Below are 21,262 nucleotides of genomic sequence, written 5' to 3'. Positions count from 1 at the left end.
AATATGAACTTAATGTCGGAGATGTGATTCTCATCAATGACCACAGCTTGAATACACGCATCGGTAGATATTAAGAAAAAAAATAAATAAATAACATAGCTGACTCATGTTTTAAAACTGCACATACTTGTTTGGCATGTTTGTATTTAGTCCACAGGCAATACTCATGGTTTCTAGAGAATACACACATAATACATGCATGCAAATACTTCTCAGATTTCATGGGATTATTTAAAATCCTGGGATGCAGTTTCTATGTGAAACATTACACACTGGTTTTCCTTGGCCTGTAAGGGGAGGAGGAAATGGGAAAAGACGCAAGTTGTGCATCATAATCCTTATCTTTTTATTTTTTAATTTTTTTTTTTTAAACGTACAGTGTGCCTAATTTTCCATTCCATTTATATCCTGTACGTCTCTCAGTTGCAACTCAATAGCGAAGAAGTCTTGGCTTCTACTCTATCTCTCCCTCAAAGTTATAGTTTTTCCTCCATGATTTAGTCTATCTCTGTCAGATTCCCCACTTCACTTTCTTCATTTTGTTGATGCCAATTTCCTGCATCTACCTTTTATCCTTTTTTAGCATCAGTCATTTCTTTTCCTCTCTTCCCGATGTTGCTTTGTGTGTAAGAGGTATATCTCTTCTCTACTCTCTCCTTGCTCTTTTCTCTTCTGATTTCTATCAAGCCATCTACCCTCTCTATCTGTCCACACTGCCCCTTTTGCTCTTTCAGGCCTTTCCCAGGCCAAACAGCCTGACCTCTCCAGCCTTCTACCTCTTTGCTCCCCGAGGGCAATGGGGGGTGTCTGTCTGTGACCATTCCCACCCTGCAAGGACTTTCACTTTAATCGACTCTGTGAGTAACGGAGGAGGGAGAGAGAACAAAACAGATAAAAGAGAGAGAGAGAGAGAGAGTGTGTGTGTGTGTGTGTGTGTGTGTGTCTGTGTGTCTGCCAGCTCCAAAAGCAAACACACGTCTAACATCCTGATAGCATCACTTCATGCAAACCATGGGCTTTGGGAAAAAATTACTGCTAGTTTTAGGTCTCAAGGCCTCGGCTGGTCTCACATTCCCAAAAACCACACATGTATAATATATACAAGCACCGAACATGTAGATTAGACATTTAAAGAATGTTTAAGAAGGTATACACCTACACGCAGAATATACACAGTCACAATGGTTACAGTCACAGATTTGCACACGAGACAAGTTAAAAAAAAAGAAAAGAAAAAAAAATCCCAACAACAATACATCACAGCATCATTAGCTTCCCAACACAACAGACACACAAACACAAAGTACAGTGATGGAGTTCACAAACCACAGACTAGGTGGGGGGTTACCATCTATTATCTGTCTCCATGAGGTTTAAATTTAATTGTTGACACAACTTGCTCTCGGAAACTGCAGACACAGACAAGCTTAACACACAGCATGCACATACACAGGGGAGCCAAAAACAAAAAAAACAAGTCAGACCACAATGGATGGGGTTATTGTGGTAAAAGATGGATAGGTCAGTGGTTCCCAGTCTTGTTGGGTTTCTCTCTTATCAGTTCCATTCCACATTTACATGACACAGAAAGTTTTAATTGGCTGTTAATTGAGGGCTAGAATTAAAATCTGCAGTTCTTTGCTTCCTTTCACCAGGATCTGAGAATACATGTCTTTTTCAGATATAAACATTTAACAAATACCACACGTCATGTGTTTTAATCCTACAGCTCTACAGCACCAAAACTCTATAAACAGGAGACAGGAAAACACACACAACCACAGAATTTGAATACCCCTACTCTTGTGTCTCTCTAAGCATAGACAACAGACCACACACATTCATCACTCAGAGACCAGTCATGAGTTGAAAGGTAACTAAAATTATGTAGTTAGTAACCCAACATTAGCAAAACATAGCAGGGAAGGATAATTAGATTTTCTCCCTAGGACTCCTCTATGCCATAATGGGGACGTTGTTATTGTAAACACAAATCTGTCTAGGGCAAAGTGTGTCTTCTTCTCAAATATTGGTTTAGAATTGTCAAACGTCCGCAAGTGCTTAAATGGTGTCCTAAACATGCAAAAAATACACCACCACACATAGAAGCATTATTATTTTCTGTAGTAATGAGCTATGTGCTATGGTGCAGCTCTGACATGTATTTAAACAAAAATAAAAACCTACAAAATTCATACTATATTTAGCAGAATGACAACTGCAGGGTAATTAGCAGTTTTGAACCAAACAGTAAACAGAAGACAGGCTCCAAATCAGTCCGTTAAACTCAACAAGAATGGCTGCCTCTAAAGCACGACTGCACCAGAACTACTTAAACAGGCCGATGTGCAGAACTGTGGTAATAACAACCCTAAAACTCTCAGGTAGTAGCATGGTTGACAAAAGTTCTGCATCATCAATACTGTGTGCAGCACAGGCAGAATGAGTGCGGATGGTTTGCTAGGTTGCATTGCGTGTTGAGTGTGGGAGAATGATCTATGATTGACTAAGCTGCAAAGAGTGAAGATCACATTTCACTATCGCAAGGGAAACCATTATACCATGACCACAGACACAAAGACAACTCATACCAGCAGCATTTGGGAGAGGAAAACATGGTTGTTAGGGCTAGTTCTCACAACATTTTTGCAAAATTGCCTATTTGATTTTCATTTTATTGACTGAAGCAAAATTTGCGGGTGACCTAAAAGTAAATCATATTTGCATGGGTACATGCACTGTAGGAAAAATAAGTTGAATCCAGTTGTTCAATAATATTTTCTATTTTCTAATCAGTAGAGTTTTGACCTACTTTTGCAACTAGGTTCATGTCGTTAACATCTCAGCATGCCCTAATTATGTTTTTACCGACTTAAATATCTAAAGAAATGCATAAACCTTCAAGTTAAAGAACACAAGGAATAATAATGCATTTGAATGCTTTGTGTGTGGTTCTGTTGTCATTAGTTGACCCGAGCTTTGTTATTATACTGCAAAGAATTCTGCTTCCCTTAGGAGACTATTTAGAAGCAAAGGGCAATCACTCACAGCAGCACAGTCTGGCTGTGCAGCTACTGTGTTCTGCAAAACATGAGAAACTTCCTCTTTCTGTGTGTGTGTTTGAGAGGAAGGCATCAGTAAGTGGTTCCCTCTCCCTGAGCGGCAGGGGAAAGTAGACCCTCTCGAGTGCCTCTCGGCTTCCCCCACCTCCCCCATGAGCCAATAACGCAGTCAGACAGAGAGACACGCACACACAGACACACAGTGTGGTTTCTCCTCTGGAGGGGAACATAAACAGGGCTGCCTGTCTGCGCGCAGAGAGCTAGTTCTCATGACATCACCACCCAGCAGGAATGCTCTGCCCCGTCAAAACCCCTCCACCGGCCAGCAACTCGCACACACTCATGCGCAAAAACACATGTTGAATGATTTATGCACGTCCACATTTTCACAAGGAAATGTACCACGTACACGAAACGTACCTAAATTGCACTTTGAGCTATTTTTTCCTCCTCTGCCATTTTTTTTTTAAGTTTGCTATTGTTTTTCCATTTTGCATTGCTCACAGACAACTTCTTCCTCTAGATCTCCTCCCTTATCTCTGTCACACTGATTTGCTCATAATTTCTTAGCCTCTTGTATTGTATTACTGTCTATATTATTGGACCACATACAGACCACAGAAATGGAGAGTAAGCGTGAGAGAGAAATGAGAAAGATCCAAGTATAACTGCCCAAATTTAGACAATAAAGCTATATCACCTATGAGAAAATGTGTTTGTGTGTGTGTGTGCGCGTATACGTGGGTGTGGGGGACATGGGAAATTACGCACTACTTCATTGTATTGGTGTTTGGAGGAAAAGCCCTATTGAAGCTCTCCCTCCTTCCTTCTCACCTCTCTTCCTCTCTCTCCAACTCTCTCCTCCCTTTTCAATCCCTCCATCACTTCCTGCCTCATCGTTCTTGTCCTAACCATCTCCCCTTGCTACCCCCCCCCTTACTCCACATCCTTGCTTCTCTCACTCCATCTCAACCTGCCACTGTCATGTTTTCTCACGAATTCTCCTCCCTTGTCTTTTTCCTCCTCTGGTTTCTCTCTGGCTTTTGGGGAAAGCAGGGGCAGGAAGCAGCTTGGCTCTCAGACAATAGAACACATCAAAAAAACAGCACCAGCCTCACCAACTTCACACACACATAGACACACAAAAACAGAGCAAGACAAACAGGACATTCCAGCTGCCGGCTGCACCGGATTCCTCGCCTTGGCTAATCTGAAACGGAGAGGGAGACTGGGAGTGGAGCGGTGCAGGGAGCCAGGGTGAGAAAAGTGGGTAAGGGAGAGCAGGGGAGATGCTGAGTGAGTGGGCCAAGTAGAGGGTGAGGAGGAGAAACAGAAATAGAGAGAGTGAGAGAACAAAAAAAAAGTGTTGGGGAGCAAAAGAGGGAAACAGGAAAGGAGGGATTAGAGAAGATGAAGTGCCACTGGAAGGCAATTTGTTAAGACTTTTTAAACAAGTGTAATACACTAACATACATATTCTCATATAACTGTGTCCTCATGTATGAGCAGGCCATGTTTATTATGGTATGCATGCAAATTAGGATATTTATATGATGATACTGAATATGTGCCAAGTGAACGTAGATGAAAAGCGGTTGACAGCTAATCCTTGGCATTTTAAAAAGGTTTTTAAAAAGGTATTAGATTTTTAAAAATAAAATGTATGTATGTGCTTTCTTTCTCCGTCTGTGACAGTATGTTTGAACGTGTTAGTACACACAGAGACCAAGAAAAGGAAAAGAAACATATGGAGGAGAGACTAACAGAAACAGTGAGAGAGAGAGAGCAGAAGAAGAAGAAAAATGTGAGCAGAAACAGATGAGACCATGCTGCAGGTAAATAAAAACTCTGTTTACAAACTCTTTGGAGGGTTGTTGCAGATGATTGATAAGCAAACTATAAAGAGGTTGTTAACATATTGAGTGTGTTCTGATAGAAAACTAAAGCTGAAAAAAATAATACAGGGGTTGTTTTCTAAACTACAAGAAAAACAAAAAAGAAAAATACACTGTCTCCCTGTAAATGCGTAGAGAAACCTCATTTGAGGTGCTTGTTTGTGAAGTTTTTGTTGCTCTCACACACACAGATACATATCAAGCATGTACCCGCACACACAGGTGTCATTGAGTTGCTCTGCTGTCCTGGGGCCAACTTCACTGTGGGAAAAGTGAGGAGGCATGATTTCTTAAAGACCAGATGCTTGCTGAGTGATAGCTCATCTTCTTTCTTATCTATCAAGGTGTGTGTGTGTGTGTGTGTGTGTGTGTGTGTGTATGTGTGTGTATCTGCTATTGTGTCTGCTCAGACAGCCATGAAGACCAACTTCAAAATGAGTCAGGGACATGTCTCTGACTAGAAGCTGCAGGTTTTTCAGTAAGACTTTACCACCACATCCCAAAATAACCTGTCTGTTTCTCACATTCAACCACAACTGTAATTTAATAGCACACTAAGTACTTCTAACAACCATCTACTGCCTGTGAATACCACTTGAAAAATGGCATTGTGTAAAGGTTGCTCAGGGATTAACCATTAAAATAATGTGTGTTTGCCAGCGTTTCACATTCCAACTTACTGTACATATCATAATAAATGTGACCTTACATAGGAACGTGAACCATTGTTTTCCATTGACTTCTTTATGAACGCCAATGAAGAGCACATGAATGCTTCCCTATAGCTAATGAGTTTAAGTTTCAGTAAGTCTCATTCCAGTTAAGAAGTCATCTCCAGAGAAAATCCTTCCCTCTCAGTAGATAAGTGAAAGCTTAATATTTGTGGTCATGTCTTACTTGTTCAGTCATTCATAAATTCAGACACTGGAGTGACACAACGATCACAATGGCCTTTCCTGAATTGGCTCCTCTACAGACAGACAGAAAGGCAGCATGTCGCCTTCAAGACAAAAACAGACACAGGAGACGGACATACGGGCAGCATATCGGTCACTTTACACCTGCACTGATCCACTATCTACCCGTTTGTATGCCAAAAATAGTGAATGTGAAAGTGACCTGTGCTATGCACGACTTTCTCCCAGTGTGTGTGTGTGTGTGTTAGCACTTTTCCAAACTGTATGTGTGTGTATGCGAGTAACAGGAGAAGCGGAGCCCTCGCCACACACAGTGGGAAATATTTAGGATGGTTTCCCTCGGAATGTCTTGGCGTGCCTATGGAATGCCCCCCCCCTCCCCACCGTCTCCTGCTCCCCTCTCTCACTGACGCTCTCCGCTCTCGTCTCCGGAGAGAGGAGGGAGGGAGAGTGGGAAAGCGGCGGTACACACAAGTTCGCCCCTTGTTTTGCCATCATGAAGAACGGTATATGCACAGAGATGATAGACAAAACCACACTGCTCCCACACACTCACACACACTCACACACACTCACACACACTCACACACACTCACACACACTCACACACACTCACACACACACAATTCTTGCAAATGTGCGACCGGATTTCATAGCTTGTGAGGGACACTGCAGAATTATCTACCAAAGGTATGTGAATGTCAACTTAAAAAGAATAGGACGCAAGAATATACAAGTCTATAAAAAGTGTCTTCTATTGTTTCACTGGGTTTTAACATGTGCATACATTCTTACACACACAAAGACACACAGCCAGTCAAGGGTAACTTTAGACGTGTCTCAACCTCTCACATTCCTTGTTTCTCAGCCGGCAGCTCTCTTTGTACATCAAAGGACAGACAAGTCTTTCTATCGCCTCGCCCTCCTCCCCCGCTCCTCTTCCTTTAGTGCCACCTTTTCAGACACTCTCTCTTCCTCTTCCTCTCTTCCTCCCCTAACAGACGCCCAACTTGCTTGCACACAAACAAAAATTATTTCTGATTTTCACACAACCTCTGTGTGCCACATTTTTTGTTTCTCCTCCTCTCTCACTCACTCACTTCTTCTCTTTCTTTCACTGCTGTTCCCTTTCTCCTCACTGCCATCGTTTCTGCTCTCACTTCTCTTCCTCCCTCCCCTTTTCCTCTCCCCAACCTCTCCTCATCTCACCCACCCCTCCCTCTCACGGTGCAGCAGTTCCTGTTGCTCTTGTTTTCACTTCCCCAGTAGTCTGGTGCGTGGGAACCAGCGCTTCTGCTCCAATAGTGTCTATGACAGAGCTGGAGCATGTGTGCATTTGTGACCGAGTTAGTGTACTTTGGAGTGCTGAGTGCGCGCGTGTGTAAAGGTGCTGAGGTGACTGTGTGCCATTTGTGTATAACATGGTGGTTTTAGGTTAAGCAGATCACTGTAAATGTGTATGTGTGTTTGGTTGGTTTGACGTCTATCTCTTAGGCAAATCTCTGCTATCTCAACATGTCTATAAAAGGCCAGTATGGGACATCTGATGGAACTGCCCAACCCAACGGAAGTGTTTGTGTGCATGGAAAGTATAGATACAGCAGGCACTGGAGGAAAGAAAAGGATATAGCTGTATAAGGAAACTGCAGTGGACCAATCACCAAATCCACCCTCCTACTCAATCCACAGGTTTATCCACAGTGATTAAATTGAAGGACGAAAGTTTTACATGTATACATGGTGGACACTATAAATGCGTTCTTATTACTTTCAAATGCATGTGTTACTATTTCAACTACAACAATATGTTTTGAACACTACTTCATGTGTATTCGTTTATATATATTTTCAGATTTTTCATTTCTGCCAAAGCTATATTCTTCTAAACTGAAAAAAAAAAACAGTCATGTATAACTTTATTCAAATGTGGTTTTGGGGTTTTTGGGAAAAGTCAAATATATTTATTTACGTAAACCTCTTAACTTGTTCGACTCATTTGACTAATTTTAAGATTTATCTGATATGCTCTATTTAATCTTTAATTTTGCCTGTGAAGATCTTTTTTTTTTTTTTTTCCATGGGGCATGTGTGGTAGGCCTTTGACGCATTCATTTTATTTTATTGCTTAATAGTATATAGATACTGACACACACTACTAAGTCAACATGATACTGCCTTGTTCACAAACAAATATTCCTTTACTTTCTTTATTTGTATCAAATAACAGGGTCCTCGGTTATTGGATACAAGGTTTTGTAAGAGCCATGCTGATGATAAACGGCTGTCAGGAAAATCTTTCAAACAACATACTTGAAATTTGAAATGAAAAAAAATGAAAATGTCATGCAGTGTTTTTTTCCCCTGCTTTTCATTTCTTTCAAGTATGCACATACACACGAAGCCTTCCTACATCTCCCCTTCCACTCTTGAGGTCTCCATGGTGTGGACACACATTCCTATGCTTCTAAAATGTCTGTGTGGCCTATTGATACATGAAGACAAACATTAACCCTTTCCCTGCACAAGCCTGTGGTTAATCCCTTTTCTCTCTGCTTCTTTTTCACTTCTCTTCCCTCACGACATTCATCAGTGGTGTAAGTGCAGGAGAGAAAAACACAGGGAGACAAAGGCAGAGAAACTAACCCATCCATTGCTAATCAGAGCGCTTTACAATGAGATAACAAAGGGGTTAACTTCGCCTGGGTGGGCTGTGGAGCAGTCCCCAGGGTGAAACTCTCTCACTCACACACCTCTACACACAAGTTACGTCAACCTTCATTTGGATTAACTACAATTCTACTTTGACTATTTTAGTAAAATATATTCTTTTAAAAATTACCCACATTCTGGGACAAATGTTTTCTCAGGTCTACTGTCTCACGTATATATACGAGGGGACAGATCTGAGGCAGAGCTGCTGCTGTGACAGACTAAACGATTTTAGAGGTTACATTTGGCCATCCTGTGGCCATAATATATCAAAGTCACTTCCACTTGAAGTGGCATCAGAAGTGACTAATAAACTGGGAACATACGTGGAAGACCATTTGGCCACTGGTCATTTTAGTCAGATTTCTGTGTGTGTGCGACTGTGTGAATCTGCTGGGATTACTCACATTGTGGTAACCAAAACCTGCTCTCACACACACTCAAATTGTGGAGACAGCCTTCCTCATGGGGATCAGGAGCTGGTCCCCATCATGTAAACTGAACTTACTGAATTTTATAATCATGGTTTTGGTGTAAGGTTAGTGAAAGTTTAGGGGTTAGGTTAAGGTTAGGATGAGGGCGAGGGCGAGGGCTAGGGTTACGGTTATGGAAAGTAGTGGTTATGGTTAAGGTCATGGCAAGTCTCAACGAAATGAATTTAGGTCAATGTAAAGTCCCCAAGAGGAATGAAAACGTGTGTGTGTGTATTCCCCACCATGTAAGTCATTGAATTTTAGGCAACAACTTGGTTTAAGGTTAGGATGATGTCAGGTTAAGGTTAGGCTAAGGATTAGGCTTAGGCAAGGACTGGTTTGTGGTTAAGGTTAGGGTCTCCAGGAGAAGAATATAAGTCAGAGTAAAGTTCCCACAATGAATAAACACAAACAAATGTATGTGTCTTTTTTTTTCTTCTTCAGCATATCATAAAGAGCAGGAGATAGCATTAAGGTGGTCCACATTTCGGAGACATGTCTGAGACAAATGAACCCAGTGGTGTATCTTGACACATTTGGGGCCCCCTACCAGGGGCAGGCCAGAACACCCAGGTTTAAAAACTGTCCTGCGAACACACCCCTCCCATTGACCACCCCTGCCGTCACACACACAAACAAACACAAACACAGCCGTCGTAGCTCACACAAGTCTCCCTAATCAGCCGTTCATGGAAATATCTACATGTCAGGTTCCTTAAATCCAACAGTTATTGATGCCTAAAAAAGCTGCATAAAAAACTTTTTTTCCTGGCTGCACACACATGATCAAATAAGATTTCAAATAATAAAGTTAATGGAATTTAGAAGCATCTCTATTAGCATAAATATTTCTGTAACTAAAGATGAAAGAATGTCATACTGAAAAAGTTTTTGAAGAAGAAGAGATCAATTTAAATACATCCAGTTTCATTTCTCCTACAGGTTCATCAAGCTAAGGAACTTAACCCAGACATTCCTTCTTCCCAGTCACATCCTCCGTCCTTCCTAGGGCTCCAGAGACATTCCCAGGCCATATGGGAAATGCAATCCCTTTCGGGTCTGCCTCAGGGTCTCCTCCCCATTGGACATGCCCAGAATACCTCCACAGGGAGGTAACCAGAAGGCATACTAATTAGATACTCGAATGGCCACAACTGAATACCTCCAACATGAAGGTAGTCATAGTCATTTTGTTCTCTATCGCCACAACAACCCAGGATAATAACTACATTACTACCAATGTGACCTCAAAGCACAGTCCTGAGGAGGACAAAGCTCAGCCATTCTCCAGCCCCTGTCCAAGAGTTTGATTATAGTGCATGGAGTCTAGCCATAATATATCAAGCTTTGTGGAATGCCATCTCTGGCACTAGCTTTAGATCCTTACCCAAAAGAGAAGTGGCATTCTACAACAGCCAGTGTTGGCCAAGCACATTAACGCACTCACCTTTCTCAGCTGTCACTAACACTCTAAACATTACATTTCTCAGAAAAGTACAATAGATGGTTTTGTAAAAGCCCTTATTCTCCATTTCCCCTTCTCATATATTAATTTCTTCCCCTTTCATTCAGTATTATACAATACACCACAGCCACCACAAGCTTTGTTCTCATAATTCAAGAACTTAACATGTTCAGCAGTGTTTTATAACCACTGAACTATTGCCTGGGAATTCATGTTGCTTGTATTTCTCACTTATATAACAACTCAAGCTTTTTCCTCTTTTTCATTGAAAGCTTGTGTGTGTATATAAACATCAGCTGAAAGCAAACACCATAAATGTATTCCATGGTACCCAATACATTAGAATTGTTGCAGCGATGTTTCTATTAGCAAGTTTTGCACAAAAAGACAGAATATTAGTTTCTGTGATCATTTTTAATAAACATTCTGTCCATTTCTGTCTTTCCTACCTGGCAACGGCTGAATATATCGCTGGGAGTGGGTTGGACGTTGAAGTGTCTGAGGACTCGGACAGCCTGGTCTCTGGCCTTTTCTGAACAATCTAGAGACAGGCAGCGACCCTCACCGACCTGGGATCGCAACTATAAATATCGGAAGACAGCAGTGACATATGTATACTGGCAAACACAGAACACACACAAGATCATGCAGTCACAAATCATCATCATTTCTTACATTTGAGATTTGTTCTTGAGTTTACATTAGTTAGTACTTACACTTTGGTACGGCTGTCCACATGTGAGTATGACACGACCTTCAGCTTGTGCTAACTGGTACAAAAACACACATTGAACAGATGCAGTAGTAAAATCACTGGTTATATACCCAATGTAGTATTTGTGTACTTCTTTCTGTACATATCTATTGTCCCTGTATGTTACCAGGACAGACTATCAAATCACCTTTGCTGCTACTCTGTGATTATCTGTGTTCTCCAGCATGACCACGTCGACTCCTAAACAGCGCAGGTACCTCCCAAGTCCCTGCAGCATGTTGTCACACACCACTCGTAACTGCTGGGGGTGCAGAGGGGGGACATCTTCTGAGGGCTTCTCACCACACAGGAGGCCTTTCTTTGTGTCGGAGTGAGGCGGACTGACCCTTTGATCCCCCTGACATTCCTAAATGGACAGAGACGATAATGTGATACTTAACTGATCCCCCACTGGGGGGAGGGGAGGGGGAGGGGGTCTTTTCACTTGCATCACAGTGCAGGGAGGTCAAGCACAGGGTGAGCTATACAACAGCAACCCTGGAGCTGATAGGAACTGCTGAATAGCTTTGGTCAAACCCATATTGTTTCTCCCTGCAGATTGGAAGTTCAGCCTGACATTCTGTATTAATCACATACCTAAGAACTGTTAAATGTATGAGCACAACAGTTCCGAAGAAAAGTGTTGGTTCTAACTGAGTAATGTTTGCAACATTTGTCAGTAATAATCCTGTCAATGCTCTGTTGACTGAATGCTTTCAAAAAGGTGTGCAGCAAAATAGAAGGAAAGTCAAGGATAAAATCTCACACTGCCCTTTTCAAATTTGCACTTACAGTAAGTAAGTATAAATTCTTATCTGATGCAAACATACCTACCTGTTTCTTCTGTTTCCTTGTTCATTCAAAACTAACTCATAATACAAAACTGTTTGAACAGAAAAGTTACTGTTAAACAATATTGCTCAGGGTCTGATCGGGTCAAAAACAGGTCAAGTAGTTAGTGGATTCTGGTCTTTTTTCTTAATACAAGTGGCCTCTCTAGATTTCAAGCAACATGTCTCTGAAATCATCTGTCTGTTTGATACCTGTCTAGAAAAAAGTAGAGAGTGAATCTTCCTGAGCTATATTTTATCCTCTGTGGGTTCACCTTGTAGGAGCCTTTTTTCCAGTCAAAAACTTCATAGCATTTGATGTCAGCATCATAAAAATAGGTAAACTTGGTCATTGACACACAGTTGCAATGAAAAAATAGCATATAAATTCCTGACCTCTTTGCCAAGGGCTTGTTTTGCCTTCTTAGTCTGTTTCTTGTTCTTCTTGTCTCTGCTGCTCTCTGATTGGCTTGAAGAGATGCTCCGCAGGTCAGCTGGTAGACCAAAATCTGCTGGGTTTCTGGAGAGGACAGCGTACACATCGAGCAAACAGTAGGCATCTGCCACTAAAACAATGTTAAGAAACAAGCAAGAAAAAGAGAGGAAGAGGTGCAAATTTATTGGTTTGCAGTCCGTCAGGGGATAACAAAATAATCTGTGATATTCTATAGTGAAAAGAAGAGCAACCATCTGTCCCCCTGGCATTGTGGTTGTGTGCATGGATAATAGCTTACCTGCATATCTAATTTGGCTGATGCGTAGTGGACGTTTCTTCCAATTGGACATCTGCTCTGTCTTGTCCAGAGGCTTTCCCAGGACCTGGTGCACCAGTAGACTGAGGCCTTTCTCTGCAGAGTTCTCTCCAACCAGCACCTCTTTAGGGCCATTCTGAGACCTGTTGACCTTACCACGCTGGATCTTTCAAAAAGCATCACAGGCATTACACTTACAATTTTTGAAAATTTCTCAATTTAAGACCATGTTTCCATAGTAGTTATTACACCACTTAGCATTAACTTAAAATAATTCACACTTTGTGACAGGCTGTAGGAAATACATGTTTGAACTTTTGAACAGTCCCTCCCTTCTTATGTCCTGTCACAACATCCTGTTTCACCCGGACATTCCTTGTGATTTCAAAAAATATGTCTTGAATTCCTCCCATCCTGTAACAAGCAGCCGACTCCAGCAGATGGTAAAGCAAGCTCATCAGTAACTGGCCCAGGGTGCCATTCCCACATTCCTATCCCCCTCGTGGACAGCGAGTTGAACCACATACATCTCAGGAAAACTACTGGACCATAGCAGTAACATGTACCCAGGCTAGCATCCAAATACAGCCTGAAACAGCAATGACTATAACCACAGCAAATTCATCACAATCCTATAGTACATTAACTCTGGTTGGATGGGACACAGTAGATGAATAGTCAACAAACATTGGTGCTTGTCAAGCTTAACCAGGCTAAACTTGGCAGCCTTAAAGGATAAGGCTTGTGATTTTCTATGTTTTTGTTATTTTCCACAAATCCCATACAGAGACTAAAACTAACAATGAACTTCATGCACTCACCATAATGTTTGTGAATTCAGACCCCGGTGTAGCTTATTTGTCTGCATTACATCTCCATTGTTGTCTGAAAGCTATTAAATCACACGATTGAGCCACACCCGCTGGACTGGGTGACATGTTTCTTCCTCACAAAAATGCAGGGTATGTCTTTTCAAAAAAGAGCTCCCAGCACTAAGAACGGTCACCATTTTTTGCAGTCTCTGAAGGAAGGAACAGTCAACTGTACATGTGTGTGTTCTCTGCTACCTTTGATAAACTCTGTAAACAGAGGAGAGAGCAAGCTAAACTGGGATCTGGTTTGGGGTTTGTTCATAATATCAAAAACAAAAGACGAACACCAGCCTTATCCTTTAAGTACCAAACACCTGACTTGTTGAGACAATCAAAATAGATTTTTTACAATTATTATACATTCACAGTTACATGTTAAATAGTATAAATTGGAAATAAATGTTAGGAATTGGAAATTAGTAGGGTAATAAAATGCTGATTATTTCTGTTTTTTCAATGTATTAAATTAGCACTCCATTGCAAATCAGAGGTGGAGTTTATTAAACACTAAATCCTTACTAATAAAAGAAGAATGATGCTTTAAAAGATTACACTCCTACTAATTAGGATAAGAATAATGTAATTATGTTTTTTCTTTTCTCACTATGGGACCAACAACTAGATGTAACCTAGAACCCTTGTGCACGTAGTTATGTGAATTAAAAGATAATGTTACCTTTTGGTGTATACTAAAAAGATCAAGCACCCCCTCCATTTTCAATGGCTCCTCTAAAAACTGGTGCCAAGTGGACAAGAGATACTTGAGATCTCCTGTCATACCATAACCTGAATGGAAACAAAAGAAGAAATGTGAGTGACAAAGGTACAAACACAAAGGTCTTAGATGAAATTTGATTTAACCTTGACTGTTGCTTACCCAGTTTAAGCACATTTCTTTCAGAAAACAAAGTCTGGATGAACCTAATAGTATCTGGGTCTTGACAGAATCCATTTACACTGAGGTCCAAAAAGAAAACCTGGCCAAAAACTGCCAGCTGTATCAGGGCAACTTGCTGAGCAGAGGTACAGCCAAATGTGGGCTGCCACTCCATGTCAATTCCTACAACACCACCTTGCTAAGAAAAGAATTTAAACAGGAATAGATAAATAAAACATGGAAATTTTCCTTAGTAGCCCACATGCCCACCATTCACTATAAAGATCTTCACTAGTGATAGAACAGCTTTTCATCAAAGAGTTAACATTTCCCTTCTTTTGCTGGCATTATGTCTCTGTACCTTGAGGATTATGTTCCTATATCTCTGAAGGGCTTCTGGCGTGTCCACAAAGTGAACCTTGTCTTTGGTCAGTGGCACCTGGTAGAATTTCTGACAGTGAGGTTGAGATGGCATCCACTCCTCAGTTTGTCCTGAATCAGTCAACAGTCTGACCAGGGGCGAGAAATGAGTGTTTTCATGAGTGAGCACGATAAAAAGAGAAAAAGGAAAGATAAAAATAAGAAAACACATCAATGAATGCAGCTTCATAGGAGACACAGATAAATGTAAAATAAGAATAAAAAAATGACCATGTTCAATAAATGGTACATCACACAGGCCTACACTCTACAGTATTTCATCTTATGAATTAGCTTAGTGTCTCACAGAAGCATGGGAGACGTGGAAATTACCTAATATTTCAGAATACACAATCGAAAACAGTCAAACATATAATATGGGAAACCACAAAGCATCAGTCACAGTGACAAGCAGATGTCTTAAGAAGTGTAAATCAGTAAGCTACGTGACAGTAAAGTGACTTGTGATGTGTGAGAAAGGGGATGTGGTGAAAAAAAAACTTCACACTTTGCTTTACTCTTCAGGGGTAAAAATAAGGCTGCAACCAAAAGCTGCATGATGATTACAAAAAACATTTTCTGGCCAACTCACTGTGGATCAGGAGGTAGACTCTGCTGTGATTCCCATACCCCCCAGGGTAGTCTATTTCTGGGGATTTTGTATCTCAATGACCACTGTGCGGCTGTCTGCACACCACAATACTTCACCAACATTTCCACCAAATGGATCTGCAGCTCAGTGTCATCTGACACTACATACTATACAGAAATCACACACATGTATGCTCTTGAAATAAACAAAAATCACAAATTCAGCATTACCGATTTATACAAATATACTACATATTGCATTATTTATTTATATTTTTACGCAGTCTTAAGCAAACAAGCAAAACACGCCTACAAGCAAAACTTACTTGCACATGGTCACTCCAGTTCTCCTCTGTCATGCTTTTCTAAAACAAAAACATAGCAGAAAAATGCATGTAAAAAAAAATTTAATTAAACACAACAAATGTGTTTAATTAAAGAACCTTTGATTTTAGCTTTTCCATAGATTATGATACTGTGATGTTGCTAATTTCTAAATAGGACTAAATTGGGAAGACACGTTTTCAGAGTTTTTCACGTGGTTTGCAGACAAATCGTGCAATGCTTTTCCAGGTAAGACTAAAAGGCGCCCCAACAGGTGAGTGTAGGATAAAACAATATTTGTTTGGAAATTTACTGTCAACTGAAGCAAGTAAAACTGAACTACTCCTTTTTTTTGGTTTTGGAAGCGAGGTTGAGATGAGACTGACAAGAAATCATCAGTCTTGATAGAAAGAAAGTTCTGCAGCAGACCTTAACCACCACCAAATGATTACACAGAATTAAAAGCAATGCAGTCATCAACAAAATATGCACAGCATAAAGACAGCTTCCATCTCAAAAGTATTACTATTATTATCATGATTGTGTAGTAGCCAAACAATGCTAGTCACTAATGAGTAGTCATGTATAATTTGTATCTATTCTGACGTTAAAAAAAAAACAAACTTTGAAAGCCATCTGTGCCACTTACTTCCACGTATCTCTTGTACATGAGGTAACGTAAAGAGTCCAGCCTCCTCTTGTAAAGGGCATTGGGACATAGTTCTGCATCAGAAAGACAAGATCACAATTTCTGCCTGAGACCAACACATAATACAAGAGATACTAAATGTGCCCCCATGCACCTTGGTTAATGTTGAATTTTTCCATGAGTCGTAAGGCGTGTTTGGTGAGCGCTTTGGGCTGGATCTGGGAATTGAAATCTTTGGACCGAGAGAAGGAAGGGAACCTCCTGTGGAAACATACAACCATAATAGGCTTTATACAACACCACAGTAGGGAATCATCAATATTTGTTCCAGTGCATTCACATATGCCCCATACTTGCTTATCTCTTCCACACTGAAGTAGGGGTGACACCAGGAGTCAAGCAGTGTGACCAGTTGTTGTTCTAGGTGATTGTGGCCTGTGACAAAGGACTCTGCCAGAGACAGCTTATTCTGCAAGATGAGGGGTATACACATCTGGAAATTCAAGATGACAGTTTGAGATTTAAAACAGGATACCTTGGGATTTTTTTTTCATTGTGCTTGTATATTCAGTTCTTACAAATACACATGCAGAGTATTAGAGACATATTTGTTAAATAATATTTGTCTCACCTCCTCCATATTCAGTTCTTTCTGTATGTTCAGTTTTATGCTGAGCACAACTGCCTGTGAAAAACAGAAAAACTTGGTTTGGCTAAAGAAAATCAATCTTTTGTATCTGCTTTAATTTCACTTTCTACAATTTTGGCTAAAACGTTTCTGCATTAAATAAGTCTTTCAAAAAAGCCATTTACCTCTTTGTAGAGTCTGAGGGAATGTAACTTTAAAATGTGCAGTCGGCGTATGTCAGGATCTAGGGAGCTGAGTTGATAGATCTCTATGAGGCTCTCTGTAAAGTTGGACTGAGTATCTGTTAATAAGTTCAGGGCCCGATGCTGGAGCTCCACTGCTTTCTTCTCTGGGAGTAAACTCAGAGTGACCTGGTGATGGAGGAAATAGTAAAATAGACCTAGATTTTTTTTACAGACATTAAAAATATGAAAGGCAACGAAAGTACAGTTTGAATATACACTACACATGTATTATAATGCCTATATATTTAATGCCTGCTGTCTGCCACTTTATAGAGATGACAATGTAAAAAATAATGTGAAATAATCTGTAGTATATGAAAAGGTGTGACTGCAACAGTAGAAAATCAGTTTATTTTAGCTTTGTCTTTTTCATAGTTTAAACTAAACATAATTTAGTTTAAAAATGTTTCTATAACAAACCTGAGGATGTTCCTTCCACCACCTATGGTATTCCATGAGGATGTGTTGACTAAGAGTATGGCTGCGGCCCTTCTGTTTGCCCGGACAGCCCTCCAGGATTGTTAATAAACCCTCCAGAGGCTCAGACAGCTTTGAAAATCCCTGGTGGGACGCTAAATGTAGCTGTGGGAGGACAGAGAATGCAGGAGTGGTAAAACGGTGATGTTATAGAGAAAAATATAGCAGTTTTGTCTTCTTTTAATTTTCTTTTAAGGTCCATTAAAGCTTCTGTGCTTCATTTTATGTCTACTATAGGTGCACAGTTCATGTTTCAGCCAAAGTATTTCAGTATTTACTGAAAAATACACAGAGCCTGTCCAGCCTATAGGTCATGTTACAATGAACCACATCCATGTGGGCTCAAAGAGTTGTGTTTTAGGTTGAAACACTTGGACATAATTTACATGTATAATTTGGGTGTAATTTGTGACGTTTGCAAAACTGTTTTATTGCTTAAAGAAGGGAAATATAAAGCATTTGAAGTTAAAAAAAGCTAACTTTTATTTCACTGTTAGAGTCATGGAAGTGTGCAATAAAAATTACAGTTTCCGCTTACTTTCTCTAGTAAATGATGACCGAAGCTGCTGGTAAAATGAGTTAACTTGCAAGGGAATTTTTAGACTCACTGAAAGACAGTAGCTAGGAAAGACAAACAACTGACTTTCCTCCCTGGGCCCCACTGACACACTCATTTGTGACACATTTTTTGGTCTCAGCTTTAGAATGAAAACTTTGGCATTAAGAACTTCCTACATGAGAAAATAATATCTGTGTGAGAAATCCTCGCACTGTGTCTTAATTTGCAAAACAGATGTCATCCACTCAATATCCTCCTCACACAGATCTCAAGTTCATCCAGTGCAACACAAATTCCTTCCTTCCTACTGACAGACACTCTGGTTTCCCCATTAACACACACACAAACACGCATGTGCTTCATTTCGACAAGCTGGCATCTAAGTACTCCCTCTCCTGTGTCTTTGCCTGTGCAAGTGCTTCGTGTAAACACAAAAAGACTCCATCCCTCCACCTTTGTAGGCACACATATTATATGTGTGACACTGTGACACACACTGTGGAAGTTGCTCTCACCGTCTGCAGATCTTTCCAGCTCCATAGCTCAAAGAGCTGGTCTCTCAGCACAGCAGGGTCAAGACCTGGGGGATCACAAACACATAGAAAGATGAGTTGGGGTTTCACTTTGACCTCTATCAAAATGTTGATCTCTTAATACTTCAATTTTGTGACTCTTTAATGTCTCCTGAACATTAAAGATTTTTAATTTGGGAAAATGAAACCCATGCAAGATGCAAATCCTGCCAATTCAAACCTTAAGATAGCAACTGATAAAAAACATATCATACTAACATACTGCATACTGAACGGGTCCTTTCACTAATAATTATGATCTACTATTTATGTTTCTACTAAAGCCTACATCCACAGTATTGTTTATCATCTCCTCCAAACACTGTTTCCTGCATATGATGGCCGATAACCCTCGTGTACTGAAAACCACAATGCAGTTTTGCCGTTGCTCTTAAAGACGGGTCATATAAGAAAACATAAAATTTTTTGCCATATGGTCCTGAAATGCCTTGTTTTGTGTCCAACCTAAATCTTAACTTATAGGTAATGTGATATACAGGAAATATTGTTTGTTAAAACAGGCATAGCTGAGCAGCCATAACGTCAAATATTATTTCTTTAACAAGCATAGCAGAGCAGCCATAACATCGGATTAACAGCTGAGGCTGGTTGGACAGTAGAGGAACCCGGCATTAGCTCTGCATTCCAGCTGAATCTACAGCCAAAATACTGTGAAGAAGAGTCTCAGGGTACATTTTTGGAAACCGCAGATCGGTAAAAGAGCTTGGAAACAGGAGGAGATGTGCAAATCTAATATGTGTTTCACGTTTTAATGTCTGTATGTCTGTGTGCATTTTCCAGTAAGTCTTCTCACACACTTCAGCCTCTTTTTACATCACTCATACTGTGTGGGCTCCGCTGTACCTGCCCCCCACCTCCCTCCCTTCTTCCCAGGGCTAGCTTTCCTGTTCTCTTCTCCCTCCCTGCAGCAGCCTCTCTCGATTTTGTCTCGGATTTCCCCAGGAAAGGGCTATGCACTGGTCATGGTGTAAAAAATACAGCCTTCCTGATGCATAGCCTGGGAAAGCAGACCAAAAGACCTCTCCCTCTCTGTGCTGGCCTCTTCTCTATACAGTATCTCTCCTGGCATGAAACCTTTTCACTTTGCCCCTGAAACACTAACTTAACCTGCCCAAGAAAGTTCTCAGATAATAGTGTCTCTACTTCAGCTTGCTTTTTCAGTCACTGTCTCTATCTTTGATTACTTAACTTCTCTCTCCAAACTAAGCTGAATTATGATGAAATGATTAACTCATTCGGTTTCTCTCACTTCCATGTCCAATGTTTAGAACAAATTTCTGAAATTCCCTTTCTTCCCTGCAAGTTCCTCTGGTCTGTGTTTTTGTCATTTGAAAACAGCACTGTAAAATTTAAAAAATAATCTTGCAAAAACAAAAAACAAAATGATTTCCACTGTGACTTTTGGCTCATTTGATTTTTTTAAATACCTGTTGTGCCATGCCAGCCTTTATGTATGTTCAATCCCATTTAGTACAAATGGTGCATGCTCATTAGTGTGAGTCACTTTCCAAAGTATACACCAGTTTCTGATTTTTGTAAACAAATTCACACCTTCCAAACAATAAGACTTGACACCTGATATTAGGCTCTATTTCTAGTTACGCGGGAGTAGCTTGAGAAATCTACTTTCACTTTTGTAAGAGATGCTTAATTGTTGCATGGTAATGAAACACAGCCTTTTCAAATTAACCTATACAGTACTTTGGTATCTCACCATGATACCACAGCTTTCACAGCAGCATTACAGTGTCAGCTAATCTACATGCAAAGAGACTGCTGCAATGGTCCACTGAAAGGTCCTTTAATTTCAAACATCTGAATGGATACAGTTTCCTTCTCTGTGGTTCTCTACCGTTATAAACCCCACTCCAATCCATTCATCCCACCAACGAACATGCGGACGTGCACGGAGACTCACATGAACACAACCAGCACAAACCACTACACTTCAATGTCAGTGTTTGTATGGGGAGAGGAGAGAGGAGTAGTGGCAATGAGGGGAGAGGAATGTGGAGCATGTAGCTTCTTTATAGTCCTCGATGGTGGGTGAATGACAGAACTGGAGGCTCCCCATTTATTACAACATAATAACCCCATCACTACTTATAAATACATGGACACACAGAGTACATTCACTTCTGGGAATGTGTGTGTGTGTTTTTACACAAGA

General features: G+C 40.5%; 1 protein-coding gene across 1 annotated transcript in view; it reads right to left on the bottom strand.

Moving 5' to 3' along the window:
• Window positions 1–21,262, bottom strand: part of exd3 (exonuclease 3'-5' domain containing 3) — a 35,339-nt gene that overhangs the window by 11,856 nt on the left and 2,221 nt on the right. Inside the window, exons 3-19 of the mRNA XM_026296974.1 lie at window positions 19,015–19,079; window positions 17,884–18,045; window positions 17,404–17,589; window positions 17,222–17,275; window positions 16,944–17,083; window positions 16,745–16,851; window positions 16,591–16,664; window positions 15,944–15,982; window positions 15,619–15,785; window positions 14,968–15,115; window positions 14,607–14,805; window positions 14,406–14,515; window positions 12,840–13,023; window positions 12,502–12,671; window positions 11,424–11,642; window positions 11,238–11,291; window positions 10,971–11,102 (exon numbers count right to left, since the gene is read on the bottom strand). Of these exons, the coding sequence (XP_026152759.1) occupies window positions 10,971–11,102; window positions 11,238–11,291; window positions 11,424–11,642; window positions 12,502–12,671; window positions 12,840–13,023; window positions 14,406–14,515; window positions 14,607–14,805; window positions 14,968–15,115; window positions 15,619–15,785; window positions 15,944–15,982; window positions 16,591–16,664; window positions 16,745–16,851; window positions 16,944–17,083; window positions 17,222–17,275; window positions 17,404–17,589; window positions 17,884–18,045; window positions 19,015–19,079 (2,210 nt within the window). The remainder of the gene's footprint in view (window positions 1–10,970; window positions 11,103–11,237; window positions 11,292–11,423; window positions 11,643–12,501; window positions 12,672–12,839; window positions 13,024–14,405; window positions 14,516–14,606; window positions 14,806–14,967; window positions 15,116–15,618; window positions 15,786–15,943; window positions 15,983–16,590; window positions 16,665–16,744; window positions 16,852–16,943; window positions 17,084–17,221; window positions 17,276–17,403; window positions 17,590–17,883; window positions 18,046–19,014; window positions 19,080–21,262) is intronic.

Source organism: Mastacembelus armatus, chromosome 12 (genome assembly GCF_900324485.2).
Source record: "Mastacembelus armatus chromosome 12, fMasArm1.2, whole genome shotgun sequence".
In the NCBI taxonomy this organism is placed as follows: Eukaryota; Metazoa; Chordata; class Actinopteri; order Synbranchiformes; family Mastacembelidae; genus Mastacembelus; species Mastacembelus armatus.
Note: the sequence above shows the minus strand (reverse complement) of the source record. Positions and strands in the feature narration are given on the sequence as shown.